The sequence below is a fragment of the Natrix helvetica genome (genome assembly GCF_964273705.1).
Source record: "Natrix helvetica genome assembly, chromosome: 5".
NCBI lineage: Eukaryota > Metazoa > Chordata > Lepidosauria > Squamata > Natricidae > Natrix > Natrix helvetica.
This window is the reverse complement of record NC_138551.1, coordinates 36,504,619-36,519,807: the sequence shown is the minus strand read 5'-3', so window position 1 is coordinate 36,519,807 and position 15,189 is coordinate 36,504,619. Positions and strand designations below refer to the sequence as shown.

At 34.4% G+C, this 15,189-nt stretch overlaps 1 protein-coding gene across 1 annotated transcript; it reads right to left on the bottom strand.

The window, feature by feature from the left end:
• Window positions 1-7,673: 7,673 nt before the first annotated feature.
• On the bottom strand, window positions 7,674-14,850 carry SCG2 (secretogranin II). Its single transcript, XM_081956375.1, has 2 exons — window positions 14,736-14,850; window positions 7,674-10,153 (listed from the first exon to the last, which is right to left on the bottom strand). The coding sequence occupies exon 2, from the start codon at window positions 10,137-10,139 to the stop codon at window positions 8,334-8,336; it is 1,806 nt and encodes a 601-aa protein (XP_081812501.1). The 5' UTR covers window positions 10,140-10,153; window positions 14,736-14,850; the 3' UTR covers window positions 7,674-8,333.
• Between the last annotated feature and the right edge of the window lie 339 nt (window positions 14,851-15,189).

Here is a 15,189-nt window from a genome sequence, read left to right as displayed (position 1 = left end):
TAGCATTATCTATATCTATCTATCATCTATATCTACCTATCATCTATCACCTATCTATCTATCCATCCATCCATCCATCCATCCATCCATCCATCCATCCATCTATCATCTACCTATCTACCTACCTACCTACCTACCTACCTACCTACCTACCTACCTGGGACATTGTTTGAGAAGTTGACATTGTGAGCTGTCTGCAGTCTTTGGGAGTGGCTGCCAATCAAACAAATGACTAAATGAATAGACTTATACTATAAAGAGAAGATTATGAGGTGGATGGTTCCAGTTAATATTTCAAGCTTTGAAAAGTAGTATTTTTAAGCCAAGTGTAGGAAACCACCTGAAATGTTACACCAAACACATCAAAAGGGAAACAGATCTTGTAATTTAGACCACTCCTACACATTCATTGTATGATGTTTTTCAAGTAGCTTCTTACTTAAGTACTTTTGTTGAAATGAACTGGACCATGTATCGATGGAAGGATGTTTAGGTACAGTACATTAATGCAGTAATTCCCAGCAGAATGCGCTCATGCTTGCTGATAATTTGCAATAGGTAAAAGATTCATATTGTTGTTGAGAGGGGACTTTATTTGCAGTTTTGAAAAGAAGCATGGGATCACTGATTAGATCTAAGACTGTAGAGAAGAAGAAAGTTTAAATATCTCCTTCCATATAGTGGTTCAGATTCATAATTACCACTAATACACTTGCCATTGTAATTATTTAGTTAAATAACATGTACTTGCATACTGTTAATTTAATGACAAATACAGATAGTCCTTGAGTTATGACCACAACAGAGCCCAAAATTTAAGTTGCTAAGTGAAACATTTGTTAAATGAATTTGCCCCATTTTGCAACTTTTCTTGCCACAGTTGTTAAATGAATCATTGCATTTGATAAGTTAGTAACATAAATTAGTTAAGTGAATCTGGATTTCCCATTGATTTTACTTGTCAAAAGGTTGCAAAAAGTGGTCACATGACCCTAGAGCACTGCATCCATCATAAATATGAACTGGTTGCCAAGCAACTGAATTTTGATCATGTGACCATGGGGTTGCTGCAACAGTCATGTGAAAAACGGTCATGTCACTTTTTTCAGTGATGTCATAACTTTGAACGGTCACTAAATGAACTGTTGTAAATGGAGGACTACCTGTGTAGTGTTTAAACCTCAATAGAAATACTAAAATATATTAATAATAATTATGGGATTTATTGCATACTTAAAGGGGAAGGAACTTGGTTTAGTCCTACCATCACAGAATTTTTTGAAATATATGACAGTTTCATTATGCAGAGATAATTAATTATATTCTCCTGGACATTCTATATCCTATAAATTCAATTATGAAGCACTTTGATGAAACTCAGATTCATTTACCCATGTCTGGCTTATAGATTCAAAGTAAGTAATTATGAAAGCTATGCCAATAAGCTTTGACTCTTATATAGCCGATGATATTTTTAAAATTGGATTTAAAGTGGAAAAGAATAAAGCCACTTGGTCCAGGGTGCAAAAATATAGACAACCACAAAATGACAGAAAAGAGATGCAAAACATTCTGTCCAGATTTTTGTACTTCAGTTCCTAAGGTTGTTTTTTTGGGGAGGGTACATATTCAAAAACAGTTATTTAATGAGGCTTCCGGTTCCGGCGGCTGACGGCGACGGGCAGAGACTGCTCGCCCCACGCATCCCCGGTGGGCTCCCCACTCCTTGGGGGGCACAGGACGCCCCGGAGAGGCGTTCTGCCGGAGGAGCGGTGCGGCGGGAGGACCCCTGCATCGGCGGTGGCCGTCGGGGGGCTCTCGCTTCGCTCCAGGCACCGAGGAGCGCGAAGGGGAGGCGCGCTGAAGCGTCTTCGCTGTGAGGCTGTCCGGAAGAAAAAAAGATAGTTAAAGGATGCAGCAGCAGTGCGGTGAGGCGTAGACTCCCTTCATACCTATTACCAATCCTAAAACTTGTCAGTTGTGTTAATTGGAACCTTTGTTTAACTTGGAGAAGTGCGGCTGGAGGGGAGGGGAATTTCCTCCTCCCCTTGGACAAGCGGCTAGAAACAAAAGTGCTCGTAGCCCCAGGGAAGGAGGAGGGGGAGAGCCAAACCAAAGAGGTCACACTCCAACTAAATGGATCTTCAGACTTAAACCCTTAGGCTTTAAGAAAATGTGATCTTTGGGAACTTTGAATTTTGAAAACTTTATTTGTTGCCTCAGTACTTGAAGTTGGCAGGGCAAGATGGCACACTTCCGTTGTCTTCATGAAAGCTGAACTTGACTCCACCTTTTAGCTTCAGGCTTCCGGTCTTTGTCTCCGTGTTATTTGGATACTTCTCTTATGGATTGTTTGCTTTTCAACTTTCTGGAGTGAAAAACGTCTGTTCCCTGCCAGGGTGATTAGAGAGTTCCCTTGTGCCTGGTCTCTCTACCCCCCGAACTCCCTTGGCTGCTCTACCACTCTGACTGATTCTTCTCTATACTGACTGGACTCCTTATTACTAACAATGACATCTAAAAGACCACCTCCTGGAAAGTCCGGCTTTGCTGCCTCTGCCCCGACATCTTCTACCTCAAGTCCGAGCACACAATCAACATTGACAGCTCTTAAACAAGTTAAAACTACGGACTTGGAGTTTCATCAAATGTTTCAGCAAATTCTACAGGGACAAGAGGAAATTAAGAAACAGCTGAAGGAGATGAAAGAAGAAATTAGAGGGAACCAGGAAAAAATTGATAAGAACTCACAGAGACTGGATCTCTTGGAGCAGGGGGCGGCTGAGATGAGGGGGTGGTGGAGGGCGTGCAAAAGGGAAACAAAGAGCTTGATACCCAACAAATGAAAATAGAGTTTGAGAGAATGTCCTTTTATCTTAGATTTCAGAATGTGATGGAGACAGATGATGAAAACATTAGGGACATCATGACAACTATCCTGGTTGAGTATACCCAGAAAGAAAAACAACAGATGGGGTGGGAAATAGACCTGGTCTATAGAGTGAACTCCGCATATGCTAGAACACACAATGTCCCCAGGGAGGTGCACATTAAATTTCTTAGGAAAAGCACAAGAGATGAAATCCTGAATACACAAAGGGGACAAGCCCTGATATACAAAGATAAGGAGATAACCATACTGAAACAGATCCCCAAGAAAGTGAGGGAGAAAAGAAAATATTATTCGCAATTGGCGAATAAATTATACCAGAAGGGGGTGTGGTTTCATTGGTTGCTGCCTGAAGGTATGCTAATATTCTGGGAGGAGACAAGGGTCAGAATTAACACACCCATAGAAACAGTTATTTAATAAAGCTGTCCAAATGTAAATATTCCCGACATTTGTTCACTATTTTGTTTGTTCTCTTTAATAAAAGAATACTACTATAGAATCTCATCTCTATGGAATAACTGTAGTGGTTACTTTACATGACAAATTTTTGTTCTACATTTGCTATTAAATTGGTGGTTAAAATGAAATTTTCTATTGGAATATTTTTTTTCTTGAAAACATTTTTCCTTGAAATAATCAGAAATAATTAAGATTATTTCTAGATTAGATAACTTTTGTTAATATTGCTGCTTAAATAAAAATATAAATATAAATAAAAGTTTGAAAAGAAGACAAGATATTTGATCTCTTATATCTGCATGTTAATTCTTTGTTCCAATCCCTTCCAAATTTGGCAACTAAATTTAATAAGCGTTTGGTACAAATCACAGTTTCTTGCAAGTGATGAGACATATGTTGCAACATCTTGATCCATCAGATGCAAGGATATCAGTCATATGCTTGGCATCACAATAGTGCAACACATCTCTCATCACTTGTGTGGTCCACCCACTGGATTACAATGTAGGAAAGGTACTTGCTTTCAGTACTATATGCTTATTCTATCTTCTACTGGTAATATATGGTGCAGACAGTACATTAGAAGAGAAATTGGGCTTTTGTGAATTTCCATGTGATTCAAATCACAGCAACTAAGGATAAACATTTCAAGGAGAGTGCTGAACGAGAATAAAAATAAAATAAAAAATAATAAAACTTTTGTACTTTTATAATCTGTACAGACAAATACAGATAAGCACAAACATGAAAAGGAGTGGAAAGTTGTGGTATTTTTCATGTAAATATCTGGATTGAAGAGTTGTACGAAATGGTAATTCACTCTCATTTAATTACTAAGAGGCAGTGAAGCTACACATGGGAGAAATGAGATCAGAACCAGTGAAGGTATTCCTAGAGCTCCACCCTCCATCCTCTCATTATCTGGAATATAATAGAACTGAAGTAATCCGTATGTCAACATAGCTCTTATATCATTACATCATAATTGATTCTCTACCTCTTTGATGCACAAAGTAGTTTAAGAACATTTTTAAAAGTTTGCGAATTCCTAGTCAGAAATAGACACAGGGTACCATTAATGATGTAGGTAAAGATATAAATTACTTTATATCTATATTACATCTAAAATACTACATATCATTTTAGAGGTGATCAGATGATTTCAATTTATAGCTGATTGGGTACAACAGTAATTTCTCCCAAAGAGAACCGGTGATTCCTACTGTGGCACTAAACAGTTTTCATTGATATTAATTAGGGAGTTCTTCTACAATTGGTAATTCATTCAAGAAGATAATGTAGTTTTTGTGGATTCTTTCTGTTTAATCTGCACAAACAGCAAGATGTTATCTATAGTTACTATTGGGTTCTGCCCTTTGAAGAGTTTCAGCTAATTTCAGAGCATGAAGGCTGAGAGCAGGAAGAGAAGGGATTGGGGGGGGGGGGGCAGAATTTATGTCTTCTAGGAAGTTATCACAGAAAGTCAGAAATAAAAAAAAATCTCTATTTTACAATAAATACTTTGTAAACTATAAGATAACAGCACAACAGTAGATGGTTAACATTTTTGTAACTGTTGCAGTCTGGAATTAAACATCAAAATCCATAAGTATATTTTATCCAGGGCTTCATGAAGTTCCAGATTAATTAGTCTAGACGTTCTGTCTTAATCAGAGCAGATACAATACAATACAATAGCAAAGTTGGAAGGGACCTTGGAGGTCTTCTAGTCCAACCCCCTGCCTAGGCAGGAAACCCTATACCATTTCAGACAAATGGCTATCCAACATCTTCTTAAAGACTTCCAGTGTTGGGGCATTTACAACTTCTGGAGGCAAGCTGTTCCACTGAGATGCCATCCATCAGATTCATAATAATGAGAACTTCAGCTGATCTTCCTCTGAAGATTGCAAAAAGATAAACGGTATTGCACTGCATATTGGAGCAGCCTGGCTCATTACCCAAGCTAGAAATCAGAGTGAGATGAGATAAATGCTCATGAGATTAATTTAAATTTAATCATATTGTATGTTGTTCTGATTTAGCTTTAAGTTTCTCAATGTTTCTATTTTAGGTAAGATACTAGACTGGCTGGTTAATTACATAAATGGTTGGCTTTAATCAGGTACTGTATACTGCATTCCCTCTAACTGTTACTGACAACTCTCCATGCTACCTTTAAAAGTTGCAATGTGTAATCAGGATCAGAAATACGTGTTATTTTAGTCCTATTTAACTGTCTTCCTTAAAGAGTCATTATTGTATGGAAGGGTTTAAATCAAACAACCCATTACTTGAATTGCTAAACATGTTTTGTTTTCTTGAAATACAACTATGCGAGGGAGAGAAAAATAGCAATAGCAATAGCACTTAGACTTATATACTGCTTCATAGTATTGTATAGCCCCCGCTAAGTGATTTATAGAGTCAGCATATTGCCCCCAAAATCTGGGCACTCATTTTAATGATCTGGGAAGGATGGCAGGCTGAGTCACTCAGGATTGAGCCACTCAGGATCGAACTGTTGACAGTCATCAGAATTAGTCTGCAATAATGTATTCTAACTATTGCATCACCATGTCTCTTAATGCTTATGATAAGCATTAATGCTGATTATAGCATCCCTCTCCCACCCATTTCCACTAGGTACATAATAAGGGACCATATTTAACCACAGGCAACGTTGGAAAAAAATATAGGTAGAAAAGTTTCTAGTTCAGCAACTATTGGGAAACCAAACATGGCCAACCAACCAAACAACCAAAATGTTGGCTTTTCAGAAATTGCTGAACTATAAGAATCTCTTTTATTATTAACCATTTTGGCTGGAGATTCTGAAGAATAACATCACAAAAGCCCTAGATTAAAAAAGCCCTGGGTTAAAATATCTCTTTCCCAACTCCAGTTCTTTCTTCCTGAAATGACAATACAATTTTTCTGAAAAAATTAACAGTCCAGCCACAGTATAGCAATTTAAATACAAACCTGTTATGCCTTGGCAATACAAGGTACGGTATTTGAAATCTGGAGGCTGGTGGTGGAGGGAATGGAGCTTTTGCAATTGTGGTCAGCTCCATTCTGTGAGTAGACTGAGAGCATAAGTAGTGCTGACATACAGTATTTCAACTAGCTGCCACACCCATAATGCTCAATAAAATACTGCCAGAAAATTGTGGAACCTGAAGTCAGCTAGAGAGAAACAAATGGAGAAAGGCTGGCAGAGAACATGGGCTATATTTAAGCCACACACTAGAATTGTTTTCTTCTATATCTTCCTTGTATAAAATACCTTATCCTCAATTCACTAGAGCAAACCAAGGATGGTATAGTAATAAAAGACATGAATGTCCTCAGCTCTGTTTTATGAACCTCATCCATAAACGATGCAGAAATAAATGTATACACTTGGCATGTCATTTTATCCTGAATTCCCTACCCTGAATTCCCTATCAAAGACTAATAGAATTTGTGGGTTGATTTGTTTTGCAGTGCCAACAAAGAATTGATGAGAGTTGATTTTATACTTAAAATAAAGTATTCTAAAAGCCTCTAAAATAGACTAAAGTCCCATCAAATATATCATCCTAATTTTTATTTTCTCCCTGGGTAATCAATAAACAAAATAGAAGTATCCTTTGCTCTGCCATTTAATGCTAATAGATATAATGCTATCCAGTTTGCCTAATCACCGTTTAAAATAATCTACATTAATGGCTATTGCACCTTTTGTGTCTTTTGGATGGTGAACAATGAAACTTAAATCACAGATGAATAATTTGATTTTTCAAATTACAAAAGAATGAAAAAAAATAGTTTGGTTCTATCTCAGTGTATTATTTATAATTAATCAAGGATGTCAATTTAATTCATCATAGTCCTCAACTATCTTCCCTTGATACTATATACAAATGAGTTTAAGAGTTTATATTTTATTTCACACAACATAATTATAATATTATAGAAACAGAAAGAGAGGCTTAAAGATGAATTATGGATTTCTCTCCTTCTTCAATTAGTTATCCTCAGATAAAATGTTTCTACCGACTACTGTTAATTTATGAAACATAGTGTTCTATTGGTAATGTATTTGTGAGCTGATTTTGAAAAAGTGACATCATTAAATGGTGTAGTTGTTTGGTATCACTGGAAAATTAAAATGATTGTTCTTTAAAGCACAATTAGTTTACCTAAGCTAACCTTGTAAACAAACAGTTTAATTCAGGCAAAACAAAACACAGTTTATTGTCCAGAAATAATATTTATTCATTGACCTTAAAACACAGAATAGAAAAAGCTTTGTAAATAAAACTATATGTATATATATATTATATGTATATGAATGCTTTATTTTTATTTGGTACTTCACAAAAAAAACACTACAGACAATAACAAAATATTTCAATTCATTTAAAAAACCCCTATTTTGTTGGCCAATCTGCTTTGATCAAGATGTCTCAAGATTTACTGTTTGACAGTTTTTATTTCATAAACTTGTTTCTTAAAAAAATTGAAGCAATTTGTTATTTGATCAAGATTTCAAACATTTAGAGATACTCACAAACCACAGAACAGCTCATAGGAGTTTATACAGACTGTTCAGTGCCAAATCATCCATCACGGTGACCAACTGAGACACAAAACCAAACTACTTTTGCACCTGAAGGAGTCATCTGGGCACAATCATTTTCACAAGCAATATAGAGCATTTTCTGGGAGCTCACAGATCTCACCTGTGGAAGCTCCTGCAATTGCTGATGTTCAAAACCAGATGCAGAGACTACAGGAGCAGCTATTGTTGAGGCCCATAAGCTCTTCTTTCATACAAGTAATATTACTCATGAAAAAGGGGGTGCCAGAATTCTTGTGGGCAAAAAGCAGCTAGGTATAATGCCTGAACATGTCTCAAATTCTTAAAAAAAAGTAAATCACAACTGAATTGGGGTATAATTTAATCCAACTAGGAGAAATAATATTTAAACGACTACATGTTTTCCATTGCCCTTTTGGTAATGTGTTCTCTCCCCTTTTCAGACTTTTCCTGGTTTAGATATTCCAGAACTTTTGCTAGCATCTCTTCATCCATATATGGCCTGTTCTGGGTGTCATCATTCTCTTTAGCCATTGGCAGCCTTTTGCTGAATAAAGTGAATTTATCTGGTTCATGACTTCCTATTTGGTCTAGATGGTCACGTTCAGATGAAACTGTGAGTGGAATTTCTTTCTTCAGACCTGCATTGATAACTTCAGGATACTTTGTCAACATCTTGGCTAAATAGTCTGACAACTCCTCTTCTTTTCCATTCAATGATTCTTGTTTCAGTTGTCTTTCTAAACGGTTAAGCCAGGCCACTTTGGAAAGTATCTTTTGATCAGATCTTGCAGGCAGGTACCATTTTGGCAATCCATTTTCTTGATTTATTTGAGGTCCAGGATAAGGAGGTTTTTGATTGCCAACATTTTCCATCCCTAAAAGATTTATAATGTCTTCAACATTCAGATCTGGAAGATTATCTGGGAGAACTTTAAATCTTTGCTTTTGATAACCATGTAAGGAGTTCATCTTATTTTTGAATAAGTCTGACTTTTCTAAATTAATTTCAGGAATTTCATCAATATCTTCAATCAGTTCAGGTTCTTGTTCCTTTTCATTCTGATATGTATCTCCAGTTTTCAACATTTCAATTAAATCCTCAGGTGGGATCTGTAAATTTCTTGAGATTTCTATCAACTGATAAACGGCTTGAGGGTCAAGCTGCTTTTCAAAGTATTTGATTGCCCTTTTGTCTTCATTTTGGTTGATTCCCAATATATTCCCTCCTGGTCTATTTATCATCTTTTTCAAATAATAATCCATTAACTGTGAAACATCTTCCAGGACTTGATTTTTATTTTCTTTTTTCAGGTCATCTTCCAGGGTACCTGCTCTCTTTATTTCATCATTTATCTCTTCATTTTTCTCAATTTCTTCTTTACTATCTCTTATTTCTTCTTGAGTTTGACTTTCCACTTTTTCTTCTATTGGGTTCCAGTCTTCTCCTCCAACCACATCTTCATAAGCAATGTTATTTCCTTTAAAAGCGTCATCTTCCTCATCAGCATATAGCTTTTGTTCCTCATTAAACCTTTCTTTGTTCAGATTATGAGGTGCCATCATTTTCCCTAGCTCCTGAAATACAGATTCTAAAGTGGCGAGACTTTGGGGTGTGTACTGTTCTTCCACTATTTCATTTGTTCTTTTATAAGGACTATCTCTTGAATTTTCTTCAAAGTAGGTATGTGGAACCTTAAATTTTTTATGTGTTGGAGCAGGCCAAGTACGATCATCATAATCATCCATTATTCCATCCAGAAAGATATTGTCTGAATTCAGGGAATTAAGTTTATTTTCTTTTGAGACAACTTTTGATTCTTTCTCTCTTTGTCTTATGGTTTCCAACATTGTCTTAACCCACTGGGAATCATCTTCCGGGAAGGTCTCCCTTTGGTTGTCAGGTAAATAGCGTTGGTTTTTGCTTTCTTTTGACTGTAGAACAAATGGAGCATTTTGAAAGGAATTATAATCTGGACTTGTTTCTATATTGCTGGTTTGTTTCCTTAGATTTTCTATGTATTCCAGAGCTTTGATCATATCTGGGCTTGGAAACCTTTGCAGGCTTTTCATTACATAGTCTGGATCATTTTGAATGTTTTGAAAACTTTGAAATGAAGCGGCATTGGCATAAGAGATCAGCAGAAAAACTTGGACAAGAGGCAAAAGTATTCCAAGGCAGGAGATTTTATCAGCCATATTTGAAATGTTTCCTTAAAATAAAGGGAAAAAATGAAAATTAATACAGAGAGGTACATTTTAAATATCTTATATAGTCAAGTATGGACGGCAATAACAGTTCTAGACTAAAGTAACTTATAAGTTACTTCAAGTTGAATTATATTTATTTATTTAGTTAGGTTCCAAGATCATAAAAATCAAATTGAATTACCAATAGTTTATACAAATAGTTGCAACTAACTATATTTGCATATATATAGTTAGCTATATTGAAGGTATTCTTTGTAATTTAGTATAAGGCATAAAAGACCAGGTCCATAATTGAAGGTCTAATTATTTATTGCTATTTTTTTATTTGGGGTATTTTAATTGTATTCAATTATTTTAGGGGTTTTTAAACATTGTGTTTTTAATTGTTTTTATTCATCAGCTCACCTCCTCCTTGTATATGTATATGTCTTGGTATACGTTTTTGTTATATGTATGTTTGTCTATATATTTATTTCCTATGTTTTGTTGTACGCCGCCCCGAGTCCTTCGGGAGAGGGTGTGGCTAAGAAATATATTATTATTATTATTATTATTATTATTAATTATTATTATTATTATTATTATTATTATTATTATTATTATTATTATTATTATTATTATTATTATTATTATTATTATTATTATTATTAAATAACCTATGCACACAAATATTTTCAACTAATGGTTACTTCCTGCTTGGTGTTGGATAAGGATCCATAGAATTCAAGGGGACTTTGACTTAGTCTGCTTGTGTCTATGTAGGGATTCTAGGCTAATTCCTCTTTTAACTCCACCCCAGGTTCTGCTACTCCTTCTAAAAATTGTTCTGTTTCCCTTATTGTTTGACAGTCTTAGATATTTGAATAAATAATCATGAAGCCTATCTCTAATTTTTAAATTATACTTTATGTGGGACAGCTCTTATTTATTAAGCAATATTTCCTAGACAGACCCTTAAATTCATTATATTATGTATTGCTATAAACTTAATACTTCTAAATTTTGGACAAAACATTTTCAGAATCTAAAATTAGTTACCAAAAATGGTTCGCGGGTTATCAAGGTATCTGTGAACATTTGCCTTAATGTTTCCCAGGCTTTCTGACCTTTTACTTTCTTTAACTTTTAGTTGAAAAAAGGAAGCTGACACTTTGCTAAATTCAGGATCAGGCACCATCATTATTTTTAATACCAATAATTTTTCTGGGCCCCAATGGGTGCCATAAATTTGATGAGTGGTTACATTCCACTGTTTGTCTAAAAGTGTACTTACTAGCCTAGAAAAGGGACAAACTAACTCAGAGTAGTAAGCTCCCCTTGCCTTTGGAGGCCCTGAAGGATATGGCAAGATTCTGATAAACTTGTAATTTCTAACTGATTATGTCCTTCTATAACATTTGTTTCCTTTAAATGAAGAAGCCCAGCCCTTCAAGCAGCCAGTTTGTGGGAGTATTCATAGCAAATTCTCACAATTCCAAATGTGCCCACTACTCCAAAATGGCTGGCATCGATCAATAAAAATAAGTCTATTGTGATCACTCTGCAAATAATAAAATAATAAGCTCTGACGTATTAATAAAGTAAAGTCATATAATTGGAGCAGTTGATAAGTAGTGTTAGTAAATAAACACAATGAATACAACAAATGGGAATAAATATTTTATGGAAAATAAATCTTTATCTCTGTCACTAAATATTTATAACATACTCCCAAGTGCAAAATTAAAGTAATCTTGATAGTCAAGCCAGCTTTTTCCCTTGACAAAGAATATAGATTTTAATTGCTAGTCTGGATTGTGTTTTTATAATGTTTATTGCAGCCAGATTTATCTAGTGCATAAACTAAGAAAACAAGGTAAATGCTTAATCAAAATAAAAATATGTCCATACAATAATATATCAAATATTGACAAATGTAGGTTTTCCTACCTACAGTTTCACAGAACATCTCAGTTTATTGATTTACTCATTCCAAAACATTGCACTCAGAAAATAGAACTAAAAGTAAAAAATAAGCAGACCTTAATAAAAATAAAGAACTAGACTTCTAAGATAATTTATTTTAAAATATATTTTATTGTTTTATCTTTAACAGAAGAACATTTTTCAAAGAAAGATGAGCAAATATCAGTCAGACTGAGAGGGTATATGCACTTCCCTAATATTTCACCATATATATGCTCTTAATAAAAAAAATATTTTTGTCTCAAATGCATTTAATTAAGCCTAGTGTTCTATTGAGACAGGGAAATTCTGAATAGAACACTAAAACCTTCTGCTGGTTAAATAAACCATTTGCTAGACTGTGGCCATTTGCATTGGTAAATAAGTATTTCATATTTATGTTAATAGGGTTGTGTTAATAGTGGGAATTATTTTTAAGGATCCTGTTCACAAAAAGAATAGTACACAATTCACGTGGGATTTAGCCATTCTAATTATAACATGATTGATCCAATATATTTGTTTATTCAGAGTTATAAATGTCACCTCTATAGCATTTGGCTGTATCACCTATGGGAAAAAGTAGTAAGTAGAATAGTGGATTAAACATTATATAAAAACTGTTTTTATTTTTGTAGAAATGGAATATTTCCTTTCTTTTATATACAGAAAACACACACACACACATGTGTCTTTTTAAAAAAACGTTTTTTGATTATTGGACTAAAAGGACAGAATTCCTGTTTATTTAAATCTTGCTGAAAGAAATTCGAAGATTTTAGAGAGAAATTGCAATAAGCAGACCAGAGAAAAATCAAATCCAGAATGGACATACAATAGTATGTGTTTGATTCAACTTTTTTTCCAGTCCATTCATTTTTCCTCAACCATTTTGCACTTTAAAATATCCTGTTGATATAATAGTAGTTCATGAGGTGGTGGGAAAATATTCAGTAATGCTATTTTATCTTACTCTGTTGTGAGTAGACGCACATATACCACACAAGGCTAATTATGCCATGCAAGCAAAATAGACTTGGATTGCAGCACAGCATGACATGATTTTACATATTGAGCTAATTAAAATACTTTAATAGAATTGCTTTATTTTTCTCCAACAATGTTCCAAGTAAGAATTTAGATTGATAAAAATGCTAGTTAATCATCTGTTAATTCTCAAGACTCTATTCAATATCCTTTCAAAATAGGAGGGAGTTTCTTTCTTTATCAAGATCCTTAAAAGAGAATAGTTTTTCTTATTTTACAATAAATATTGCAGTCCAAATGTTTGAATGGCTTTAGTCAAATAGTTTTTATGTTCTAATGAACAATGAAAGCCTGTGGAAGAAATGTAAATGAGATAGCAGAGTAAAGCAGATAAAGAAAGACAAAATGTGAATTATTGTATGGAATCCAATTTTAATGCTAGTTAATTATGGAGAAATCAGTAGGACTTAGCTGATATACTTAAACCCTTGTGATTTTAGTGAAGCTGTATGGATTTCACTATAGTTGACTGGAATATTAGCAAGTTAATAGCACCATTTTAAAATTATTGAACTGATTGCTAGTTGCTTTGGATTATTTCTATATATTTTAAGCAAAACTCTTGTTTTTATCCTGTTCTCTGGCAGTCACTCTGACTAATGAAGATTTATTGCAAGGTAAAATAATGTTAAATTCCAGACATGAACAATGAGCAAAATGCATCAAAATTTTACAGTATTTAAAATAGCTTTCTTTTATCTTATTGTATGCTTCAGTTGGTATATTTTTATGCTAAAAGTGCCATCTTTTAATTAAATGGATACATATAAAAAGAAAATATTTAAGGACTTTCCATCCTCCCCAATAGCAGCTGTAATTATTTTCTACTTTACTACATGTGAAAGCACAATGAATTTCAAATTCAATTCCAGTATCTCCAAATAACTGCTTATTAGAAAATCCTCTAGTTTTCTTTACTTCTGTATAGACATGAATAATATCCTTGAATAGAATGGTAAAACTCTTAATATGGTCAATGGACTGAGGCTTTTAGGCTTTAATATATTCAATAGAATATACTCTTTTCTGAATATTCAGTAGGAATTATGCAGAGATCCGGTATACCTATTTTATCCATAAAGACAGACATTTAACCATAAATTTATAAATTTTACTTTTATCCCACTTAGAATATTAGAAATCTTACCTTATGTGGAAGAACGAAGTGTTAGGACTATTATGTTTTAAAATATAGTGACTTATTTCTGAGATTTGGTTGCACTAACACTGACTAAAAATGAAGCTTTATAAATACACGTTTCCGAATTAAACTATTAAAAATCTTCAAATACTGTTTCCTATTCAAGGGTTTTTAATAACTCTCAGGTATAATTATCAACACTATCATTTGTCTGGTTTCTTATTAGTTTTGATATATGGTTAAATCACAAGGTATGAAAAATGTATTTAACATCTACATAAAACCCTGTTTCTGTGCTGCTAACTGAAGTGCATCAGGTTTCAATCTCATACGTTTTCTGACTAGGTAATTGCCGCTTCTAGCTTATTCTGTTGGGAAGCTGACTACAGAGAACATATACATTGACTCTTTCATTTGATTTGTCGATTAAAAGAGAAAGCATACATTCTTACCTGTGTCTGAGGCAATCTAAAGCATGATATTGACTATATCCATTCGCTCCGAGTTTACAGACTGTTTTCAGCACCAGGAGAGCTCCCTCTGCTTATAGTGTACATCACCTGACTATTGCTGACAGACTGACGTCACCCCAACCGGTTGGGGAAAAAACAAAAAACGACTTTCCTTTTGAGAAAGAACATTACAGAAAAAGCGTCGTTTGGCTTCACTATTTGAAGGGAAGAAAGAAGAGATTTCCTTTGTATGTTTACGCCACCTGTCTTCCTCTAGGGAAAACTGCATTCTTCTTTGCAATTAAGCAGCCCCTGAAAACCTTTTTAAAATGACGAGTCTGGCCAGCAGTTTATATATTTCCCTGTCGCCTATTTCTTAACAGGAACCTGTAGGAACTAACGCTGATCTGGACCTCCTGAGAACAGAGAAGGATTTACAGGAAACTGGCAAGAA

Excerpts from the sequence above, each read along its gene's own strand:
- SCG2 (XM_081956375.1), bottom strand. The coding sequence starts at position 10,139 with ATGGCTGATAAAATCTCCTGCCTTGGAATACTTTTGCCTCTTGTCCAA.